We start from the raw sequence: 23,813 nt of genomic DNA, 5'->3' as shown, positions 1-23,813 counted from the left end.
GTGCCTACAACTGTCAACAACTTTCCTAAGTGTTACGATAAAGAAAAGCCTGACATTACTACGGTCTCGCAGTTGGCATTCATTATTGCTTTCAAAACCGCCAAGCATAACGCATACACCCCATCCGCCGCTCTCCCACTCTTGGGAGTCGTGAGGTCCGAAGACCGACGAAGTCCACGCATCTTCTACGTGCATGGTGCCAACAACTGTCAACAACTTTCCTAAGTGCCACGACAAAGAAAAGCCTGACGTTACTATGGCCTCGCAGGTGGCATTCATTATTGCTTTCAGAACCGCCAAGTATAACGCATACACCCCGTCCGCCGCTCTCCCACTCTTGGGAGTCGTGAGGTCCGAAGACCGACGAAGTCCACGCATCCTCTACGTGCATGGTGCCAACAACTGTCAACAACTATCCTAAGTGTCACGATAAAGAAAAGCCTGACGTTACTATGGTCTCGCAGCTGGCATTCATTATTGCTTTCAGAACCGCCAAGCATAACGCATACACCCCATCCGCCGCTCTCCCACCCTTGGGAGCCGTGCGGTCCGAAGACCGACGAAGTCCACACATCTTCTACGTGCATCGTGCCAACAACTATCAACAACTATCCGACGTTACTACGGTCTCGCAACTGGCATTCATTACCGCATTCCCAACCGCCAAGCATAGCGCATACACACGTCATCCGCCGCCCACCCACTCTCGGGAGTCGTGAGGCCCAAAGCCCGACAAAGCCACGCCACCTTCCCGTTGCCACAACGCGCCGTCCGCCATGCAAGAAAACCCAGCTCATTGCGAGGCGCTCGAGACGTCAACCCAAGACTTTGACCCTTTGGCGAACTCGCAACGCATAACCACCACCGCTGTCAACCTCCAGAAATCCAGAACAACAACAGCCCGACTTTCAACCGCCAACACCACCACAAAATTACCCGTGAAAAAAAATTATCCATGTAACTTTTTTATCGCTACATTATCCAGAACAATGCTCACACTCCCTCTTGACCGGGAGAGGATAGACTCGGAGGCGATCTCTTTTCACCTCTTGACCAGGGAGGGAGGTGAAACGGAACAGAGCGATAGCCCAAAGACCCCGCAAATCACGGAACTGCCACTCCCGGCCTCCACGTCACCGCCTACACTCCAGCTCCATCCTCTTCCTCTCCCCCACTCCCGGCCTCCCTCTCCTCTCCGCTCCGGCTATAAAAGCCGCCGCTCCCCTCGCCTGCGCTGCTCTCCGCTCTCCCTCGCTCTCGTACTACCTGATCCTCCGCGGAAGGTGGGGGAACGGAACGGGAAAGAACCGGTCTTGGGCGCGTGCTGATCTTTCCGGCGGCGGAGATGGTGGCGGCGGCGGCGATCCTGCCGGAGCTGGCCACGCAGCTGGTGGTGCCGGTGGCGGCGGCGGTCGGCATCGCGTTCGCGGTGCTGCAGTGGGTGCTGGTCTCCAAGGTGAAGGTCGCCCCCGAGCCGCGCGGCGAGGGCGGGTCGGCGGCCGGAGGAGGCGCCGGCGCGGGCGGCAAGGACGGCGCCAGCGAGTACCTCATCGAGGAGGAGGAGGGCCTCAACGACCACAACGTCGTCCTCAAGTGCGCCGAGATCCAGACCGCCATCTCCGAAGGTGAGCCACGCACCCCCACACAGCACAGAGATATGGCCCGGCCCGGCGGCCGTAGCTGGTAGTAGTAGTAGTTCGCGCTCCGGTCGGCGCCGGCCGGCGGGCGTGGATCGATCCGGCGTCCGAGGGCGGGCGGGTAGGTAGATCTCGGCCATCTCGGCGCCGGCTGCGGCCTCCCGAGCGCGCAGGAACCGGGCGCCAGCAGTAGTCTCCCCGCCGGTTTGACTGCTTTCTGTTCGCTTGCGGCGTGAACGCCGTCAGAAACTTTTCCTGTCCGAATCCGCCGCGGCGCGTAGCGTGTAGCATCATAATCCAGCATGATACTGTAGATGGTGTGTTGTGCAGCGGTAATTTCATATTTTTGATGTGTTCTGTAGCGGTAATTTCTTCATATTTTGATGCATGGATTCGTAATTTATTATATGCTTGATTCTGTACTTCTATCAACTTCTATAGTATCAGTCTTACACTTTATAGGTGGATCTGCGAGCAGACATTATAATATCGATTGTCCCCGCTTTGCGCAGCACGCGATATAATAATCCTCGCTCCAGCGCGTGCTGACTAATCGTGGTTAAATTTCGATTAATTAACCATCCGCTCACTCCCGACAAGATTTTTCTCCCTGGAGATATATATTTCTTGTGGGGAACGAGTGGGTGGGGATGCAGATCTGTGGGGATGGTTGACGGTTGGCAGTAAATCAGAAGTGTTTTTTTGTTCTACTTAGGAAAAAAAAACTAGAAGTGATTTGTTCTTGGTGAGAAGTGAGGTCCCCGGGCCCAACAAAGCCCAGCAGCGACCACGCTGCGGTGCAGGGATAGATAGGGTAAGCTGACTGACTGCATGAAGAAGAGGACAAGGTATTGCAACCGCGGTCCTCCCAGCTGCCATTTGAAGACACGGGGACAAATTTTCTGTGTACCTGCATTGTTGTAGTAGCAGGCTGTAATTAGCTTGCGCACATGCACATTCATGCTTATTAACTTGAAAGCAATCCTAGGAGCGCACATGAATGGACCTTATGTTTGTGTCCTGTTGGTCAGTGTTTCATGCAATTGCAAGGCAGTTGGGGAGGAATGTTAGGTGCTGCTGATTTTAGTGCTCTGTTTTATTTGCAGTTTTGCCCAAGGCTTTGTTAGCTGGTTTATATTCTTAATAATGGTATGTAAGTTTGTTTCAAGATCTTGCTAGGGTTAAATAAAAATAGGGTTAAATATAATCTAAGAATATGTGTTGGGTCAGGTCGAGGTCAGTTTTTTTGTTTGTTTTTTTTTTTGATAAAATAAAAGGCCAGCAGGTTGCTGTATGGCTCACAACACAGTACGTACATTGTCATTACTCTCACCTTTGATATTTTGTATTTGCCTCCATGTTTTATTCCTGATAAACTTCCTCTTGAAAATGCTTAGTGTCTACCTTTGTTGTATATGCATTTGTGGTCTGAACACTCTTGCTCTCTTGTAAAACAGGGGCAACCTCCTTCCTTTTCACCGAGTACAAGTATGCCGGAGGGTTCATGACCGTTTTCGCGGTCCTCATCTTCGTCTTCCTTGGCTCCATCGAGGGGTTCAGCACAAAGAGCCAGCCTTGCCATTACAGCGTGGGCAAGACATGCAAGCCTGCTCTTGCCAACGCCGCCTTCAGCACAATTGCCTTTGTGCTGGGTGCGGTCACCTCGCTTGTGTCTGGTTTCCTCGGAATGAAGATCGCGACCTACGCGAATGCCAGGACAACTCTCGAGGCAAGGAAGGGTGTCGGGAAGGCGTTCATCACCGCTTTCCGCTCTGGTGCTGTGATGGGCTTCCTTCTTGCTGCGAGTGGCCTTTTTGTTCTCTACGTCGCAATCAACCTGTTTGGGCTTTATTATGGTGATGACTGGGAGGGCCTTTTCGAGGCTATCACCGGGTATGGTCTCGGCGGTTCTTCCATGGCTCTTTTCGGCCGTGTAGGCGGCGGGATTTACACCAAAGCTGCTGATGTTGGCGCTGATCTTGTTGGGAAAGTAGAAAGGAACATCCCTGAAGATGACCCGAGGAACCCAGCTGTAAGTGCCTATCCTCTGTTGTCGAACAGAGTATTAATATTCTGATAGGTAGTATTTTTTATCTACGCATGAGAATGATCATTCCTTCCTTCATGCAGGTCATTGCAGACAATGTTGGTGACAATGTTGGAGATATTGCTGGAATGGGTTCAGATCTCTTTGGTTCCTACGCCGAGTCGTCTTGTGCTGCTCTTGTTGTTGCCTCGATCTCTTCCTTCGGAATTAACCATCAGTTCACCCCCATGATGTACCCACTCCTAATTAGCTCAGTGGGTATAATAGCTTGTTTGATAACGACTCTTTTTGCAACCGATTTCTTTGAGGTGAAGGAGGTAGATCAAATAGAGCCTGCCCTTAAAAAACAGCTTATTATCTCCACTGCCGTGATGACCGTTGGCATTGCACTTGTCAGTTGGTTAGGCCTCCCGTATACCTTCACAATATTCAACTTTGGTGCCCAGAAGACTGTGCATAGCTGGTATTGCCATCTTTTCAATTTGAATTTATATAATTTTGTTCAGGCCTTCCTCATTGAATTCATGATCTCACTTCACCTTCTATTTTACAGGCAACTATTTTTGTGTGTGGCGGTTGGTCTCTGGGCTGGCCTAGTCATTGGATTCATTACAGAGTACTACACAAGCAATGCATACAGGTACTTGCAATTTTGGTCATGTATAATTCTCATTGTGAGTTTCAAGTTCCTGACAGTTCGGCGCTTTCAGTCCTGTGCAGGATGTTGCTGATTCCTGCAGAACTGGAGCTGCTACCAATGTCATCTTTGGTCTTGCTCTGGGATACAAATCAGTTATTATCCCTATCTTCGCCATTGCCTTCAGTATTTTCCTCAGCTTCAGCCTTGCCGCGATGTATGGTGTTGCTGTGGCTGCTCTTGGAATGCTCAGCACAATTGCGACCGGTCTTGCCATTGATGCCTATGGCCCTATCAGTGACAACGCTGGAGGCATCGCTGAAATGGCTGGCATGAGCCACAGAATCCGTGAGAGAACTGATGCTCTGGATGCTGCAGGAAACACAACTGCTGCCATTGGAAAGGTATACAATCTTTAACTTGTTTTCTGTCTTTAATTTGAGAGCTGAATGACCTTATTATCTCATTCAAGGAAGTGCATTCCACTGTAACTTGAATACTCCATAGAATATTTCTTCAGTTATAATTTCTTTCCACAAATTTCATTTCAAACTACTAAACTCTGTTTACCATGGTTTTTTACCTGTAGGGTTTTGCAATTGGCTCGGCTGCCCTGGTGTCCCTTGCTCTCTTCGGTGCCTTTGTGAGCCGTGCCGGGATCACAACTGTTGATGTTCTGACACCAAACGTTTTCATTGGCCTCCTTGTTGGTGCCATGCTCCCGTACTGGTTCTCTGCAATGACCATGAAGAGTGTTGGAAGCGCGGCTCTCAAGATGGTGGAGGAAGTGCGGAGGCAGTTCAACACCATCCCTGGGCTCATGGAGGGCACCGCCAAGCCTGACTATGCGACATGTGTGAAGATCTCCACCGATGCGTCCATCAAGGAGATGATCCCCCCGGGTGCTCTGGTCATGCTGACACCTCTTATTGTCGGGACCTTCTTTGGCGTTGAGACCCTCTCTGGTGTCCTTGCCGGTGCTCTGGTTTCTGGTGTTCAGGTTGGTGGAACATTCTGTTTTGTGGGAATATACTTAGCATTCTGTTTCCGTACTCTGTTGCTGCATGCATAGCCATGTGATGTTCCACTCAAACTGTGTTGTTTTTATCCAGATTGCCATTTCAGCATCGAACACCGGTGGTGCCTGGGACAACGCGAAGAAGTACATTGAGGTAAAGATCCTTTGACCCCCATCAGTCAGGAGCTTTCCTTTTCCTCACGCGTTTGCCAAAAATCATTAACTGTGTGTTTCCTTGGTTTTAGGCTGGCGCATCTGAGCACGCAAAGAGCCTGGGCCCGAAAGGCTCGGACTGCCACAAGGCTGCTGTGATCGGCGACACCATCGGGGACCCTCTCAAGGACACCTCGGGCCCCTCACTCAACATCCTCATCAAGCTCATGGCGGTCGAGTCCCTCGTGTTCGCCCCCTTCTTCGCCACCTATGGAGGCATCCTCTTCAAATATCTTTAGAGCGAGAAGGCCGATGCATGATCGACTATCTAGTTTTGCCGGTGGGGAGCGTGCTACTTCATCTACATGTTATGGAGCTCCTTCAGATGATGACCCTCTTGTGTTTTACATTTCGTTGTTCCTGGTCTTGCGCAATCATGTTGAACTTTGTCTAGTTTTCGTTCCGGTAGATGTAGTAGTGGTAGCAGAGGGTAGCGAAATGGACGGCCATTCGACAGGTTTGGACTAGAGTGTCTTGGGGGTTCTATTGTGCCTGAAGATGGATGATGATGATGACGACGACGATGATGATGAATCTTGTATGCATATTGCAGATTCCATGTCTTGAATTTTCAATGGGAGCTACCCTTATCATTCTGTAGGTGATTGGATGGATGCAATATGACATTGTGTGGATTATTTTTTTGCGTTGAATTTATTTCTTGAGGGGATGTTTTTGGGTTGAATTTCTCAGAAAGCATGAAAGTGGGGACAAGGTTAAACCGAGCTTGACCTTATGTGAGCTTGGATGAACAGTAAAATACATTTTTTTTCATCAAAAAACATCGTTTTCCCATGTATTTTTACTAATGTCATTTTGTGATGAAACTTTACAAGAACATTTGTCAATGTTTGCTATCTTTTTCAGAATTATTTGATTTTTTTCTATTTTACTGTTCACCTTGGGCTCACAAAGGCTCAGTTCAGAAAAGCACTTTCATGAAAGTAGCTGCTTCAGCGAAAGTACCTTTCTACACCCAGGGGCAAATGCTCATGGTGTGAACATACTTTCACAAATGTTTGTTGTGCATGCAAAATTTCATCACAAAATCACATTTGTGGAAGTCGTGCCAAAAAAACAAAGTCAGACCTCCAAAATGCTTTTGTAAGTAACATTTTCAGAGCATTGATTTTTTCTTTATCATGCCTTTCACCAATGTGATTTCGCGATGAAATTTTGCATGCACAACAAACATTTGTGGAAGTATGTAACAAAAAATTCAGATTTTTTTTTATTTTTTTTATTTTACTGTTCACACCTTGAGCATTTGCCCCTGGGTGTAGAAACTCCTTCAGGGACTATGTCTTACGTCAGGGTCACTGGTGATGACTGGAGTATAACAAAAGGGCAGGCATCAAAATACATCTTGTTCCCAGGGTCCTTTTGGTCTTAACTAGTAAACTGGATCGTAATGTCATTTCAATGGCGTCAACTTGTTAGTTGCAATGAGAGCAATGTCTTAATCTTAAATTAACATAATTAGTCTATTGCAAAAAGTCTTGTTAGAAAAACACTGCACAAGTAAGACAATCAAGAAAAAGGAGGCGTGGATTTAACATTAAAAACTATACAGCCAACAACTAGCAACAATGATTAGGCCATGCTTGGGTTGAGTGTATTTTTTGTCTATTTTGAGGAGAAGCATAGAAAATACCCCCAATCCAAGCATGCATGCCAAATACTCCCTCCGTTCCTAAATGTAAGTCTTTGTAGAGATTCCATTGGATGGACTACATACGGAGCAAAATGAATGAATCCACACTTAAAATGCATCTACACTAGTAGAAAAACACCTAATAGTCCCGGTTCGTGAGGGCCTTTAGTCCCAGTTCATGAACCGGGACTAATGGGCCGTTACTAATACCTCCACCCATTAGTCCCGGTTCAAACTAGAACCGGGACTAATGTGCCTCCACGTGGCTCTGTGCGCCAAGCCCAGTCAAGGGGCCTTCGGTCCCGGTTGGTGGCACCAACCGGGACCAAAAGTCCATGTTTTTTTTGGAAATTGGCTACTTTAGGGGTTTTGGGGGTTATTTTTAGGTTGTTATATTAGCTAGCTAATAGAGAGAAGTGTCCTCTCTTATATCTTCGTCCTTGGTTTACCAACGCTGCTGCTATATATGTTCATTTTACCCGCTGATATAATAACTCATGCATGCTCGCATACATCAGCATATATAATAACAAGTACTCGTCCTACTAATCATGCATCATCATACAACTTCTACTCGTTATTAATAATAAGTCATACGATCATCATCCTCATAGTCATCGAACCCAACCCTACATAATTGTTCTTAACACATGATCATCAGTATCAGGTAGGACCTAAACACCCTTAAGGTAAAATAGCATAAAACAATATAGACCCTGACTCTCCATTATGAAGAATGGCGATCATCCTGTCTCCAATTTTTGCCCTTCGCTGAATGTTGCTTCCAAGAAGCTCCTTACGACTGTCCATACATTTTTTCCATTCTTTGATTCTCATGTCTCCACTTATTTTAGAAATCCGGTATGGACAGTTGAGATTCGTAGGACGACCTGGTTGTATGTTCAAAACATGAAGGCTACCGTGTGTATACATCAAATGAGGCACACAATCATTCGGGATTATCTGTTGAAAAACATAGTAATAACTTCGTAGTTAGCAATGATATGATGTACTAGTTTTAGAAGTGTGCAAAAAGATGCACGGATGTTGTAATAGTACAAAAATCTTACCAGGGTATTTCCATGGTAGTTACCGTAGTTCAACACGTGCACTAGTGGCACGTATTGACCATAATGTTGAGGAGTTCGATTGTAGACATTGTAATTCTCAAGATCAGTACAAAATGCGACCAGATGATTTTTCTCCTGATAAGTTAGTTCGGAGCCTTCGGTGTAGTAGGTTTTGTCTACCATCTTCCGCACATTCTTTGAAGAATGAAAATAAGCTGTCAATGGAGAATAAGTTGTCAACTATTTTGAAATAAACAATATAAATTACTTAATAACTATGTTAAGCTCACATGGAGGAAGAATTGGAGGTGTATCCACAAGGACGAAAATCGTAGGTCTCTCTTGCTCGATTGTAGGATCACCAAGATCCATGGTAACAAGCATACCCTCATCAAAACCATACATCTTGCAAAGTGCTTCCCAATTTTTGCAACCAAAATGGGTTACACTCTGAGCATTGTACAGCTTTACTTGAAAATCCACACCATGATGGGTACTTAAAATAATTTTTTTGGTTTCAAAACTTTCATGGTCTTCAAAACCCATCCTCTCCAAGACATAGCGTCTTGCAAAGCATGGGATAAGCTAGTCGAATTGAAAAAGATGAAAAATATTGTCATGATTAATATAGTTGAAGTCATGAGTAATTACGAAAAAAAACTATTATCGTCGGTTGCGTACCGTATGAACATCGAAGGTCTCCTCGAGCTTAATGCTAAAGCGACGATCTTCGTCCAGCACAATGAACCTGTCGCAGATACCTCGGTCCTCGTGGCACCAGTCGCACTCCCCCGGGCGGTTTTCGTCGTCCGATGAGTACGACATTTCCGGCCTACGTTCATAATTCAAATATTAAACTAGATCATTATTATTAATCACGGGTTGACTATCGATGATCGATGTACATAGCTCCTCCTTTCATTCCCGAATGCATTATTATATCAAATTGTCTAGCACACGGGAATGAAGGAGAACTTATCCAATATGAGCATTCAATAAGCAAAACCAAATCATAAAATAAGCAAAACCAAATCATAAAATAAAGTATAGTATTCAAATTAGCATGCATTCAATAATTATAAGCAAAAGTACATCATCTCTTGGTGTCCGTACATCGTCGAATATTATCACTAATACAACTAGAACCGTAGCGCCCGACGGGTATCGACGCGAGCGGTGGACACCCAAAGATAAGGAACCATCACAGGATCATAGCTCCAGTGAGATCGCTGAAGAACCTGCCAGGTATTGTCGAATCCGCCTTCCAATGCAACCATGTAGCGACGGACGTGCTCGTCCTCCTCGCTGACACGGTGACGTACCACCTCCGCGGTGTCCGGATGCCTCACCACCGTCACTAGCCCACGCGACCGCCACCAAACAAGGATCGGGTCAACAACGGGCTGCCTCCTCACCAACCTACGCCCCCCGGAAGGTAGCACCTCCTAATACCAGCCCGGCGGAGCCCAGTCCCGAACATGGCCCTGATCAAGCAGGCCTCCACCGCCGAGTCGACGACGACGAGGATGCGGGATAGGCATCAAAATACATCTTGTTTCCCAGGGTCCTTTTGGTCTTAACTAGTAAACTGGATCGTAATGTCATTTCAATGGCGTCACCTTGTTAGTTGCAATGAGAGCAACGTCTTAATCTTAAGTTAACATAATTAGTGTATTGCAAAAAGTCTTGTTAGAAAAACACTGCACAAGTAAGACAATGGAGAAAAAGGAGGCTTGGATTTAACATTGAAAACTATACAGCCAACAACTAGCAACAATGATTAGGCCATGCTTGGGTTGAGTGTAATTTTTGTCTACTTTGAGGAGAAGCATAGAAAATACTCCCAATCCAAGCATGCATACCAAATAATTAATTGCAACTCCAACGCGGTACATCAAAACGGACACCTCAAATGTCCACCGACACATGGGCCAGGCGAATTGTTCGGACTTTCATGTCTTGAATTTTCAGTGGGAGTTACTTTTATCATTGTGTAAATGATTGGATGGATGCAATGCAGACTTATTGTGGTATATGTTTTTTGTGTCAAATTGCTCCAATTGAGGTGTCATGAACCCTCTCAAGAAAGCATGAAAGTAGCGGCTTCAGGAACAAAGCTGTTAAAATGTCTTATGCCAGGGTCACTGATGACTGGAGTATAACAAAAGGACATGCGTTGGAGTATGTGTTGTTTCCCACGGTCAATGGAGTAAACAAAGTAGAGGCATCAGAGTATAGATTGTTTATCAGGGTCCTTTAAGAGCAACTCTAGCAGACCCCGCAAAACGCCCCGGCCCGCAAAATAACCGCCAAATTGCGGGTTGGGGCCAAAAAATATGCACGAGCAGACCCCGTAAAACGCCCTGGCCCGCAAAAAATTTCGTGGGGCGCGGCAAATCTTCTCTCTCAACCTCCATCTTCACGGGCTGGGAGGCCGACCCGAGCTCAACCCCCATCCGGCGCGAGATTATGCGGGAGGGACATTTCCGCGCCCCCTTTCCCGCTCCCCGCACCCTCCGCCACCATTGCCCCCCCTCTGAAAGCTCCCGCTGCTCCTCCCCGGCCGTCCCTCGCCGCCATGGACGACCCCATGCTGTCCCCCGTCACCGTCGAGGTCGCGCACGCCCCTTCCCCTCGGGCGGATCTCGTCGCCGGCCATGTAGGCCTCGCCGGCGTCGCCCAAGCACACGCCACGCCTGCCCGCAAGCGGCAGGGCAACGTGCTTGTGCAGGCGGGAATCCGGCTCCCCCCGCCGCGATGGCCCGCGCTCCGGGCGCCAATGCCGCTGTGCGATCCTGGCCAGCGACGGAGAAGGCCGACAAGGTCGCGGGCGTAAAGCGGAGGAAGGTCCCGACTTCAAGGAACAAATCTTCTTCAACCCCTCACTCCATCCCCCCCCCCAAGGTGGTGCTCCGGCGATGCCGTTCAAGGGTGCCACTGCACCCGCGAGCGAGGTGTTCGACGAAATGGTCGGAAGGTATATCTCTTCGGACTTTGGTGATTCTCTTTCATTTTTGCCATTGTTCTTCGATAGCTCATGACTTGTCATCGTTCGGTATAGCGGTGGTTCGAACAATGCAACAACCGAGTTCGTGAACTTGTTGGACACGAACGCGGTTGACATTGATCAAGCCCCTGTCGAACCTTTCGACTACAATGAAACGGAGGGCGGCGTGGACGATCATGGTTGTGCGGACGACTTGGTGGAGATCGAAGTGGAAGCGTTTGAGAATTCACAAGCAAAAGCTGGGAAAAGCCAAAGATCAAAAACTACACCATCTTGGAAGATCAAGCTTTGATCAAAGCATGGAGTGCGGTGTCTCTTGATGCATGCACTGAGTACTAATCAAACTGCCAAGAGATATTGGCAAAGGATCGAAGATCAATACTTCCGCATTATGAAAAACTACCCCAACAAGACTCCACGCACATTTCGGTCGCTTCAAGGTCGTTGGGAGAACATCAAGCCTATGTGCAGCCGTTGGGCAGCTTGCTTGGAGCAAGTACGCAATGCACCTCCAAGTGGCACCGTGGAGTCCGACTATGTGAGTTTGCTTTGCCTTTGTTGAAGTTGTGCATCATTATAATGTATCATGAAAAATGATTGCATCACCTTGTTCGCATTGTGTAGGACAAGATTGCTCAACAAAGATACAAGGACATGGAAGCTTCGAAAGGCAGATTTTTCAAATTAGAGCATTGTTGGGAGTTGCTCCAAAAGTGCGAGAAGTGAAAGTTGATCGACAAAGAGTCCCCACCCAAGAGAGGCTCACTTACAAACATGGATGAAGACGAGGATGATGATGGCCCAAGAAATTTGAATAAGCCCGATGGCGACAAGAAGACTAGAGAGAAGATAAAGAGAGAGCAAGAAGCATCAAGCTTGAGGGAGAAGATTGATGCCATGGTGCAATCAAACGAGTTAATGTTGTTGAAGTCGTTGGATATCAAGAAAGAGTTGGCCGAAAAGAAGGCAAAAGAGAAGCAAGAAAAATGGCAAATGCTCAAGGAAGAGGGGCTGCGCAGAGCTGCCATTGAGGAGAGAAAAGTACGCGCCTCTGAAAACAAATCGTTGTCATTGTTGCTCGCCGAAGAGAACAAGATCATGTCAATGAACCGCAATGGCATGGACGAGGTCACCAAAACATGGCATGATATGGCAAGGAGAGAGATCTTGAAGAGGAGAATAGTCGCCTCGGCCGGTCCGTCTGCCAGTTCCGGTGATGTTTTCTCTGCTCCACACAGTGGCAATGTGGATGATTTCGGTGCGGGAGTTGGAACAAGCGACGGAGGTGGCTACGGTGGCGCCAATGAAGTTTTAAATGGACTCCATGGCGCCGAGTGAAGATCGACCCCCAAGATGATGCCGGACATGGACGCATACCTTTGCATGCCCTCTTTTGCGTAACGAACTTCGCTTTTATTCGCGTGCAAATTGTTTATGTCATTTGAATTTGAACTTGTTTGTGAAACCCTATGACAATTTCAGATTTGCAGTTCTTGTGTTTGCGGGTCGTTGCGCTGGAGCCCGAGCAGAACCCGCATAGCCGACCCGTAAAAAAACATATTCCGCGAATATACATTTTTACGGGTCCGTCTGGGGGGTCTGCATCTGTGCTAGTCTTCGCCGACCCGCAAAAGCGGTTTTGCGCGAACTGCAAACGCGTTTTGCGGGCCGGCGTTTTGCGGGGTCTGCTAGAGTTGCTCTAAGGCTTAATTGGATCGTAATGTCATTTCAAATTTTCAATGGCATCATCTAGTAAGTTAGAAACCAAACAAAGTACGATATCAATATCTTCATCTCACAATAATAGTAGTTACTGTATCGAAAAAGCGTTATTAGAAAATCACTGCATAACTAAGATTATCAAGAAAAAACACTACATAACTAAGATAATCAAGAAAAAGAAAGTGTGCTTGTCGAAAAGGAAAAAAAGGTACCGCGAATTTAACATGGAGAACAGGCAGCGCTAATTAGGCCATGCTTAGATCAAGTGCAACTTTTATGTACTTTGAGGTGGAGCATATAGAAAACACTCCTTGTCCAAATAGGCCGAGTTATCGAAAAGGTCACGTCTCAACCAATTATATCCACGGAGTAGATATGTAAATAGAAGTAGCAGCGAGTACGATATTGTAAATTTTCTTATAAACGATGTAACCATTATTACTAATAAATAAAGAGGATGTTTTATCTAAAAAAAGAAGAAGCAGCGAGTACGTAACGTAGGAAAAAACAAGAATGGCAAAGGGATATGGGTGGAGCCTCCGTAGACGATGGCGCAAATCATCTTTACGCCTTCACTATTTAAACCGAGTTCATTTTAAATTTAAATAATACAGGTGGTTCGAGAGGTTCAAGGAAAAACTCAGACCGAAAAATCAACGCGACGCAACCCACTTGGGTAAACACCTTTGTCTCCACCTATGCTTAAACCTAGCTCTAACAATCATTAACTGAAGTTGTGAATTGATTTACAATCAGATATGTAGCATTAAGGTTGTAAATTAATTTGAATTTCATGGCTTTCAAATTACTCGAAGCTGTAGCCCGACAGAAAATAAGGAAAACAGAGGTCCTGACACGCAAAAAATCCCCCACATTCGTCCCCCTTCTCCGGTCCGGGTCTCCCCTCCCCCGCCCCCTCTCGCGTTCTCCGCCTCCGGCCCACCACCAGAGCGGAGACCAGCCCGCCCGCCCGCGTCGCCGGAGGCCGTCGCCTCGCCGCCAACGCCCAGTCAAACGCACGCACGCACGCACGCTCTCCCCAACCACCGCGGCAGCCCGAGCCAAGCTCCTCCCCTCGCCCCACCGGCCCCGCAATTCCCCAAAAACCCCCGACCCGATCCCCGCCCATGGCGTCGGAGATCGAGGTGCTCGAGGACACCACCGCCGCGGCGGCGGCGGCGGCGACGCCCGCGGAGGTGCCGGTGGCCGCGGCGGTGGCGGAGGAGGAGGCGCTCAAGGACGACGTGTACACGGCGGCGGCGTACGGCGATCTGGAGAAGCTGCAGCGGCTGGTGGAGGCGGAGGGCCGCCCCGTCGGCGGGACCGACGCCTCCGGCTACTACGCGCTCCAGTGGGCCGTCCTCAACAACCGCGTCGCCGCCGCGCAGTACATCCTCGAGGTTCCGGCCCCGCCCCGCTCCGCTTCCCTCCCCTCTCAGCTTTACCCATGCGCGCTTGCTCTGCGAGCTGAACTTTGCATGCCACACAACTGCGGGCGCCTTAGTGTCGATGTCCGGAACAATTTACGCCGCTGCGAGCTTTAAACGATGGATGCTTATCGTTACCGTGGTCAGAAATTGCCATGCATTGGGTATGGGCCTTTGGGGGATTCCATGAAGTGTGTATGAGCTTGGAGTGTAGCCATGGGAGCTTTCTCAGCTGCTCATTTACTCGGTTGACGGGACAATTGAATGTCCTAGTGCTGTGGCTGGGTAGGTTTGGGCAGCCATGCTTACAACGAGGGGAATTTTCCCGAGGCCGTATATTTGAGTTGGTTAACCGCATGGATTCGTTCGAGGGCACCAGCTTGTTGTTTGTCGCATTCACCATTTGCCTCAGTTTAATTCCTCCACAGTTTCGAGTATAAGCAAATGAGCGTGTGGCGGGCTTGGGATAGTCTGCTCATACAATGTAGTGTACCCCATGGCGATCAATAGGAGTATGCCTGTTATGTACTTGAGTGCGTGAATGGGCTTTCTACGCAGTACTTGCTCCTGGTAGCTGTAGTTGCCTGAATAATTTTCTATATTGGCTGGGTGATGATTTTGTGGTCTTTGGACAGCATGGTGGAGATGTAAATGCTGTGGATCACACCGGGCAGACAGCACTTCACTGGAGTTCTGTACGTGGTCACATACAAGTTGCTGAACTACTTCTGAAAGAGGGAGCTAAGGTGGATGCTGCTGATTTATATGGCTATCAGGTCTGCATACTGACTTCTTCCGTGTCTTTCGCCCTTGTTTTGCCTTTGTGTTTGCTTTTGGGTGTCCAATGTTCATTCACAACTGATAGACAACTAGTCGTTGGATATTTGCCTGCCAAATGGATCAACTATTCCCATCTTGTTTTCCTGCAAGTTACACGATAAGATATATGTAATGGACAAAAAAACCTTTGGCTATACGATTTTTTCTACATGAAAAGAAATGCAAGAATCAACGGCATTCACATGTGGCATTGAATTAATTACAACTCTATAAATCAATATATACTGTTGTTTGCAGGCCACACATGTTGCAGCGCAGTATGGTCAGACAGCATTTATTTATCACATTGTTGCAAAATGGAATGCCGATCCAGATGTCCCTGACAACGATGGAAGAAGCCCATTGCACTGGTTTGTTCGTACCTTATGCTCTTGAGTCTTGAGTAACTCATTAGCCTACCAATTATTTCTGCTGGTGCATTATGTAACATATGTCTGAACAGAACTTTAGGACCTGCTTTTACATTTACATTTCTGTTTTCTTATGTGTTGCTTATTTACCTTGTAGGGCTGCTTACAAGGGGTTCGCAGATTCGATACGTCTTCTTTTGTATTTGGATGCTCATAGGGTGCGGCAGGATAAGGAAGGCATGTGCTAAATTTATTCACTGCTCTGCTTGTAAATAGAACACAGCACGTGGAGCTTGACTTTTATTTCTTTATGACAAATGCTGCCGTAGGTTGTACTCCTTTACATTGGGCTGCTATCCGGGGTAATCTAGAAGCATGCACTGTGCTAGTTCAGGCTGGGAAAAAGGATGACTTGATGGTGAAAGACAAAACTGGTTTAACTCCAGCACAGCTTGCTGCTGATAAGAATCATCGACAAGTTGCATTTTTTCTTGTGAGTAACAACACGGACCATGTCATTTCTGTTCTAGTCTACTTGAGCTGCTATTTCCAGCACCTCGGAGGCTCAATGCACAAGCACTGTCATCTAATAGGGATTCTGTCTAGTAATTATTTTGATTTGCATAAAGACAAAAACTATAAGCAATATTAATTTGCATCACTATAGATTTTGTATGCCTGCTTTCTAATTGTTTAAATTCGTTAAGGAAGGCTGAGTTTCATGATGAGGTATTGTTGGCGAATTTGTTGAATGATGCACATGCTTTCTGAACCTGGTAATTTTATGTGTAGACTTGATAAAAGTACAGTCAAATGACATGTCTAATTGGCTATATTTAGAACAAAAAGCAGATACTGGTTTGGCTGGAAAATACCAGAAACTGGTACTTGTATGTACATAGATGCAACCAAGGAGAAAAATATATTTTCTTCTTTGTGACCTATTCTCTTACTGTCTCACAGATATTTTGCAGATTCCATTTGAACTTAGGAATTGAAATGATTAACTGTTTAGCATTTACATGTGGTTGGCTGATTGCACTGATAGATTAAGACTTCTTCACTTTAATTATTTATGATGCCTTGTAGATTAACCGTTTCAGTTATCCCTCAATGTATATTATCTGCAAAAAAGCGATCATGTTGATCTTGAGTTGAAAGGGCTTTAGTATTGCTGATATTTGAACTGGGGAAATCTTTTCTTGTTTCCAAGAAGAATCTGAAGACTTGATTTGCGTCATTCCTTACAGGACAATGCTAGAAGGGTACATGACAGTGGATGTAACAGGAATCCGACATTTGCAAAGCTATCAAAAGTAGGGCTTGCTCCTCTTCTTTGGTGTATCGCTGTTGTATTGCTTGCTACATATATACATTCTGTTATAGCAGGTAAGTAGCGTTTCTAATGTCTTTTCACTCGCCCTGTTCTTCCGCACTGTGGTGCTTATTTATATTTCCTTTTTACCAGGACAATATAACATGGGTATGCCACCAGCATTTGGGCTATTTGCATGGTCCGGAGTTTTCGTTGCAACTGCTGGCTTGGTCATGTTCTATAAATGTAGCAGGTACTGAAGCATTTGGGTAGTCCTCCGTTCCAAAATATTTGTCGTGGCTTTAGTTCTGAACTAAAACCACAACAAGTATTTTGGGACGGAGGGAGTAGTTATGAAAAGGTTGAATCCAGCAAGCATGTTGATTCTTGTCAGTTACCACTTTTCTTGACAATACTTTCAGACAGTGGCAGAGTTCATTATGTGTCTGCTTGCATATTTGCACTCATATATGACATCCTGTTTAGATTACTCTTATATGTGTTACGTACATGGCAAATTATTTAAACATTATTCTTTTGCGATTGCAACGTATATATGTGTTGCAAATTTGCTCTATTAAAATGTAGTGCTACTAACCCATTGCCACCAGTTAGAGACAAGCGACCTAATTATCATTAAGCAACACCACTATGATGTAAAATTTGCTTTTACTTTCTGCAGGAAAGACCCTGGCTACATCAGTGCGAATACAAGAGATTCACATAATCAAAGGGACGATGTAAGTTTGAAAGATTAGCCGAGTTAATTTGGTTTGCTGCAAGCACCTTTATGATCATTTGCTATTCTAGATGCGTTACCAAATTTAAGGTTTAAGCATATCCCAAAATGTTGCAATCCCATTTTGCTTTAGGAACCCTTGTTGAAGATGGAGTTAGACAATCCTGCACTTCTGACTGGTAACTGGTCACAGCTTTGTATAACCTGCAAAGTAAGCGGTACATTACTACATTATACAGTGATGAATTAGTTGTCTCTATCCTAGAATTATATTCTTAGGCCTCTGATTTCTGAACGTGTCGTTCTGCAGATTGTCAGACCTGTTCGTTCGAAACATTGTTCTACATGTGATCGCTGTGTTGAGCAGTTTGACCATCACTGCCCCTGGGTATCTAATTGCGTCGGCAAGGTAGGCTTTTCAGTCATGTCATATGTGCCTACATGTGATCAAATGTAGCTATCAACTTATCACCTCTTCTGAAGATGTATTGGACGGTTTATGTTGCTTGATGAATATCATGTAGACAAAAGGTTATGATACCACCTTACTTTTAAGAAAGTGACACTATGAAGAGCCTGTGCTTATCACTTGCTGATTCTTTCTTTACTTTTTGTTTGAATTTTGTTATTCTCTTCATATCTGCTTGTTCTTCAGTCTGATCTATAGTGGAATGTAACTGCAGAAGAACAAATGGGAATTCTTCATGTTCATCACTCTAGAAGTAATTGCAATGATCATTACTGGTTCTGCTGCCATCATAAGTATAGTCTTAAGTCTTCTGTGGCTTTTCCTTGCAACATGGACTGGAAATGTTCCGTATGATTCATTACATTTTTTGTTGGCAGGGACTGTAAGTGACCCAGCTTCTCCAGCATCCTTTGGCGATTGGCTTGGCTATTCTGTTGTTTACCATACTGGAGCTGTTTCTTTTTTCATGATGGACCTTTTCATTTTCTTTGGTGTTGCATGTCTAACAGGAGTTCAAGCGTACCAGGTATTTAAAGTTTTAATGTTATAAATCTTGGATGTTTTTACCTAAGAAAACCAAGTTATTTGTTATTTGATTCTAAAATCATGAAGCCACCGATATGCTTGTGCATTGTAGCACAATCTTCAACATTTTTTGATTGCTAACTAAACTAAGGCATGAACTTGTATAAAACATCCTGAACATAACATTATTTGTGCCTTGCTGGATCTTTTTTTTACGGAAAGTATGCTACTGCGGTAACACCTTTACTAGAGTTTTCCCAGATATTTGTGCCTTGCTGGATCATTTTTCTATGGAAATTGCTGGATATGTCAGATTGGCATGTCGTTGTCAGCTCATTCATGAGTATATGACCTATCAAGTATGAACACAACATTATTGGTCAGGCAATATAGTTAAGCATTTGTCAATAAAACTGTATCATGTTTGGAATTCAATAGCAAAGTCAAGATTGCAATTACTGAACAGAGATAAAATCAAGGCCAGATGCGAAACATCATTGTCTGCTTATTTGATTTATGAAGCTATCTGTGAGGTTCATGTGTGGGACCATGCTTTCCATCCAGTAGTTATAGCCTCTCTGGAGTACAGGAGGGACATGTTGATCTGTACCATGTATTCTTCTTCATGTATTGTTTCTCTCCCTTGTAGATAGCAAGGAACATCACGACCAACGAGATGGCCAATTCCATGAGATACACTTATCTAAGAGGCCCAGCTGGCAGATTCAGAAATCCGTTCGACCATGGGGTGCGCAAGAACTGCTCAGACTTCTTGGTAAACGGGTACAATGAAGACGTTGAGCGGCTCGAGCATGCATCACGCACTGACGAAGAAATAGGAATGATACAGATGACAAGTGCAGTCTCACAGAATGGCGAGGGCCATTCCCATCATGGTAATTGCGATGACCATGCTTGTGCTGATTCACATGCCAACTCAAACTCTCACAGTCAAGGTGGTTCCTCTCAGTGTTGTGACCACAGCAAGAAGAATGAGAGGACACCGTTCGGCCTAGGGCTGGGCCTTGGACGCAACAGTGCTTCCCGGCAGTATATCCGGAATCTTCTTCCACTATGATTCGTCGGTTGGGAATTGGGTGAGTCGTCGCTGTAGATTGTACACGTTCACTGCTCAGGCTCCATCGTCCATTTAGATTACCATGGACATGTTTTTGCTAATATCGTCGAGGGCTGGCTGTGGAGAATTCGGACATGCTCATATCTTTGGGCGCTAGCTGTTCATTTTACACAGGAGATGGGTTGTAGCAATAGGCTCACGGATATCCGCCAGTCTGCATTTTGAAAATTGTTACTATGTAGAACAGGATAGCAATTCTTTGCGTATGCAGGCGTGCAGTGGCGTGACAGTCTTCAACATTCCCGTACCCGTCAGGATCGGCGGGAGTACAATTGAGCTATTCGGCACCATATACACACTTGGGAAAAATGTAGCTGTAATTTGTAAATTTGAGGGAAATTGTAAATTGATTAGTAGCTTCACTGTGGCTTAAAGCTGCTTTCTTCTCCGTTTCTCATTCATTTTGCGTAGGATATCGTTACACGGGACGACAAGAGGTTTTGCGGGTGTTGCATTATATGACATCCATTTGGTATCTTTTGATGCATTGGTGTTTGTATAAACTGTATTCTGGAGTGGTGATGAAGGAAGCTGACTGGCTGTAAGAAAATATTTCCGCTTCTGCATTTTTCCTTTTTCTTTTGAAGTGCTATTCATGGGCTGTACATTTGTTTTTCCCTTTTCTTTTGTCTATCATCATCCTCTGCTGGCATTCAGATATGTTCATGTGACTATTTTATTTTTCTGTGTACACAATGTAATAGCTGCATTGCCTGATAAAGCTAAGAGATCGTTCAACCTAAAGAGGGATAACACAACAAAGATATCAGCCAGCCGAACATTTGGCGCAGCAATGTAGGTCGTTTTAGAATTCAGACAAGTCAAATGTTTCTAGATTTTATCACTGTTAGAGAAGAGAAGAAAAATGTCAACGTCGACAACACCAAGCCGGATTTAAAATATAACTCTTGCATTGTGAAATTAGTTCTGTTTGAAACAATAATTTCCAGCGAATATGATAGTTGAAATATCGCCTCGAGGAACGTGTATTGTTAGGAAAAAGCCACCAGTTTCATATGATAGTTGAAATATCACCTTTAGGATCACGTATTGTTAGGAAAAAGCAACCAGTTCCCTCTGTTCGAGGCGCTAGGGAAAGGCCCCCGACTAGGGGGCACCCTTGTTGCTTCAACATGACAAATGAGCTTGGCCTCCCATGTATCTCCCGAGTTTGTCCCACCATCAACATTGGGTTGTCGCCTTCTCCACCTCACTGCCATCAATAACCTCTACATTCTCTCCACGACGGGAACTAGTTACATTGGGCTCATGTTCCTATTGAATTCATGCTTCAGCGAGGCGGACAATATATTTCACTCCCCTTCACATTTAGGCTATTTTAGTCTTTAGACTTTGAATCAATGTAGGCCACGAAATCCTTTTTTAATACTGCATTGGCAGGGTCTTGAATTTAAGGCCACTTGGCTCGGATACCATACTGAATTTATGCTTCAGCTAGTTGCTCCCAAAGTCCGAACCGATAGAAAGAGGTGGACAATATATTTCAACAGTCCCATCATGTAATGTCCAGCCATCTGCATTCCTTGGCGAACCGGCCGCCGCCGTCATTGCATCAAGAATGAGCTACGCGTCTCCTCCACGACGGCAATAAGCAAGCTCTCTTAATTTCCCTTTATGTGGTGTGGGGGTAGGGGGACCGTGAAGCATGATAGGAATGGGGAGTAGAGGCCGAGAGGCGAGACATCAAGTAGGAGGAGAAATTATATAGGAGGAAGGAAATGAAAACTTGAAGATGTGCAGAGAATGCTCTTGAGGTGGAAGACGAACGACCAATCCCAAAGGTACTGTTTACCATTTTCAGTTTATTAAAACTTTGGAATACAATTTTTGTGTGCAAGTTTTCTTTTTGCGAGGGTAAATGAGTTTTATTTCATAATCGTAGAGTTAATTTAGGAGGCAGAAGTTCCTCGATACATGGTTGTCCTCTCCGTAGCCATACCTCAATGCTACACTCAGTGCGACTCTCAGTCAATGCTATCCTATTTTGTTCCATTTTATGCAAGTTACGGCAAGTAGGACATATATACAACTCGGTCAGATGTGCATTCAATGACTTAAAGTAAAATAAAAAATAAAAAATCATACAATCTGTCACACCCTCTGTTTCTAAATATAAGATGTTTTGACAATTTAATTTAAACATCAATAGTTTACATTTAGAAACAAGATAGTATAAATAGCGAGTATCTTTAGATCGCAAAAGCGGAGAAAACAATAACAAGGAAAAATACAGTATAATTTATTTACAGAACATTGCAAAGTCTTACATTATGGAACGGAGGGAGTAAAATAGTAAGTTAATATCCAACACCAACTTTTCCTGAAAAACAAAAATTAATGACTGGCAAACTTGCAATCCAGCTTGGCCGGTACCTAAAAAAAGAAAAATGTTGAGCTTAAGGTGGACACCCCCCCACACACACACATAAAACAACTAGTAGAAAAAGGGCCTAATGTGAAGCTCATTAGTCCCAGTTTATAATTGAACCGACACTAATGTGATCACTAGTGCCGGTTCCAACGGCTAGGCGGGCGGTGGTCATTAGTCCTGGTTCGTGGTGAACCTCTAGTATCGGTTCGTGCCACGAACCGGGACTAAAGAGGTGGTGGCAGGCTGATGTCAGGCTGCGGCCCCACCAACACCTTTAGTCCCGGTTCGTGGCATGAACCGGTACTAGGGATGCACCTTTGGTCCCGGTTCGTGCCTCTATATAAACCCCTTCGTCCAGCCCGAGCTCTCTGTTCTTCCCCTTTCCTTTCCTCTCCTCTTTGTTCTTTCCCTCTTCCTCGAGCTCATCACATATTTTGCCCAAATTTTGTCAAGATTTGAAGGCCCCCATCCATTCAAGTGATCACAAAGGTTAGCAACTTTGTTCTTTCATCTCTCATTGCTAGATTAACTCTTGCAATGCTCTATATAGTGATTAATTTGTGGGTTTTAGTAATTTGGAGGAATTATTTGTGGTGGTTTATTTGATTTATATGCAATTTGAGCTGAAAATAAACTTAGTTTGCATATGTAGGTGTGGTTTACTTAGTGCCTTTCCGTCTCCATCCTAACCACCATCGATCACCCGCACCGTCCCGTCGCCGGCACCACCTTGTGGTGAACCTCTTGTTCTTACCCTTTTATATATGTGTATATGCGTGAATGGTCGTGCGAGAAAGTCGATTATACATATATGATCAGTTCTACGAGAAATTCTATTTATATATGTGCATAACGTGTACAATATGTAGTAGTGTAAAATATGTTTCAAATGAAAAAAAATTAAATGAAAAACATAAAATTAAAAGGAAAAATAAATCATAAAACCCAAAACCCCTAAACCTTTTAGGCCCGGTTGGTATTACCAACCAGGACTAAAGGTCTCCCAGCCCCCGGCGCGGACTCGTGCCACATGGCGGGCCATTAGTGCCATTTCGTGCTGAACCGGGATTAGGGGGGGAGGGGGCATTAGTCCCCACCCTTTAATGCCGGTTCCAGAAACTTAATCACCCATTCTAACCCCCAGCGAGATGTCGCCTGTTGCTGCTGCTGCTGCTCCTCCTCCTCCTGCTCCTCCTGTTGCTGCTGCTGCTGCGGCGGCGGCGGCGGCGGCGGAGCACGGGCTGGTCGCGTGGTCAGCCACACCACCTCCACCCCGGCGATGATGGTGAGCACCCCCAGCGAGATGTCGCCTGCTTCTGCCAGCTGTGCCAGCAGAGTTCAGAGTTCACAGTTTACCGCTGGGTTGAAAAGAAATTAGAGAGGAGGGCAGAAGGAAGAGACCTTCGTCTTCTTCGTCTGTCTCTTGAGCTGCTCATTCAGCTGGTCATCCAGCTGGGTGTCGTTGAAAGATGGCTCGGATGTAGGCGGAGGCGGGTGGTGAACGACCGATGCCGACGAAGTGACGTTGCCGATGCCCTGCTTGCCGGTGGCGACGACGGGCGGAGGCGGGTGGTGAACGGCCGATGCCGATGAAGTGACGTTGCCGATGCCCT

At 45.6% G+C, this 23,813-nt stretch overlaps 2 protein-coding genes across 5 annotated transcripts; both read left to right on the top strand.

The window, feature by feature from the left end:
- Positions 1–1,224: 1,224 nt before the first annotated feature.
- On the top strand, positions 1,225–6,205 carry LOC119341335 (pyrophosphate-energized vacuolar membrane proton pump-like). The gene is made up of 8 exons (XM_037613217.1): positions 1,225–1,625; positions 3,095–3,669; positions 3,768–4,147; positions 4,238–4,324; positions 4,395–4,725; positions 4,911–5,321; positions 5,434–5,493; positions 5,585–6,205. Exons 1-8 carry the CDS (start codon positions 1,346–1,348, stop codon positions 5,789–5,791), a joined length of 2,331 nt encoding a protein of 776 aa, XP_037469114.1. The 5' UTR covers positions 1,225–1,345; the 3' UTR covers positions 5,792–6,205.
- A 7,709-nt stretch (positions 6,206–13,914) lies between these two features.
- Positions 13,915–19,919, top strand: LOC119336835 (protein S-acyltransferase 24-like). 4 transcript variants are annotated; one of them, XR_005162854.1, is made up of 14 exons: positions 13,915–14,405; positions 15,068–15,208; positions 15,510–15,622; positions 15,780–15,859; positions 15,952–16,115; positions 16,873–17,011; positions 17,091–17,190; positions 17,620–17,677; positions 17,810–17,887; positions 17,987–18,085; positions 18,523–18,527; positions 18,655–18,671; positions 19,320–19,566; positions 19,641–19,919. XR_005162854.1 is itself a non-coding variant. In XM_037608917.1 (14 exons), exons 1-14 carry the CDS (start codon positions 14,133–14,135, stop codon positions 19,321–19,323), a joined length of 1,350 nt encoding a protein of 449 aa, XP_037464814.1. In that variant the 5' UTR covers positions 13,915–14,132; the 3' UTR covers positions 19,324–19,456. The 4 variants fall into 4 exon arrangements, 3 of the variants coding, with proteins under 3 accessions (XP_037464814.1, XP_037464813.1, XP_037464812.1); XM_037608917.1 differs by lacking the exon at positions 19,641–19,919 and adding an exon at positions 18,360–18,438 and having other exon boundaries at positions 19,320–19,456; XM_037608916.1 differs by adding an exon at positions 18,360–18,438 and having other exon boundaries at positions 13,918–14,405; positions 18,523–18,671.
- The last annotated feature ends 3,894 nt before the right edge of the window (positions 19,920–23,813 follow it).

Source organism: Triticum dicoccoides, chromosome 7B (assembly GCF_002162155.2).
Source record: "Triticum dicoccoides isolate Atlit2015 ecotype Zavitan chromosome 7B, WEW_v2.0, whole genome shotgun sequence".
Classification (NCBI taxonomy): Eukaryota; Viridiplantae; Streptophyta; class Magnoliopsida; order Poales; family Poaceae; genus Triticum; species Triticum dicoccoides.
This window is presented reverse-complemented; position numbering and strand designations above follow the sequence as displayed.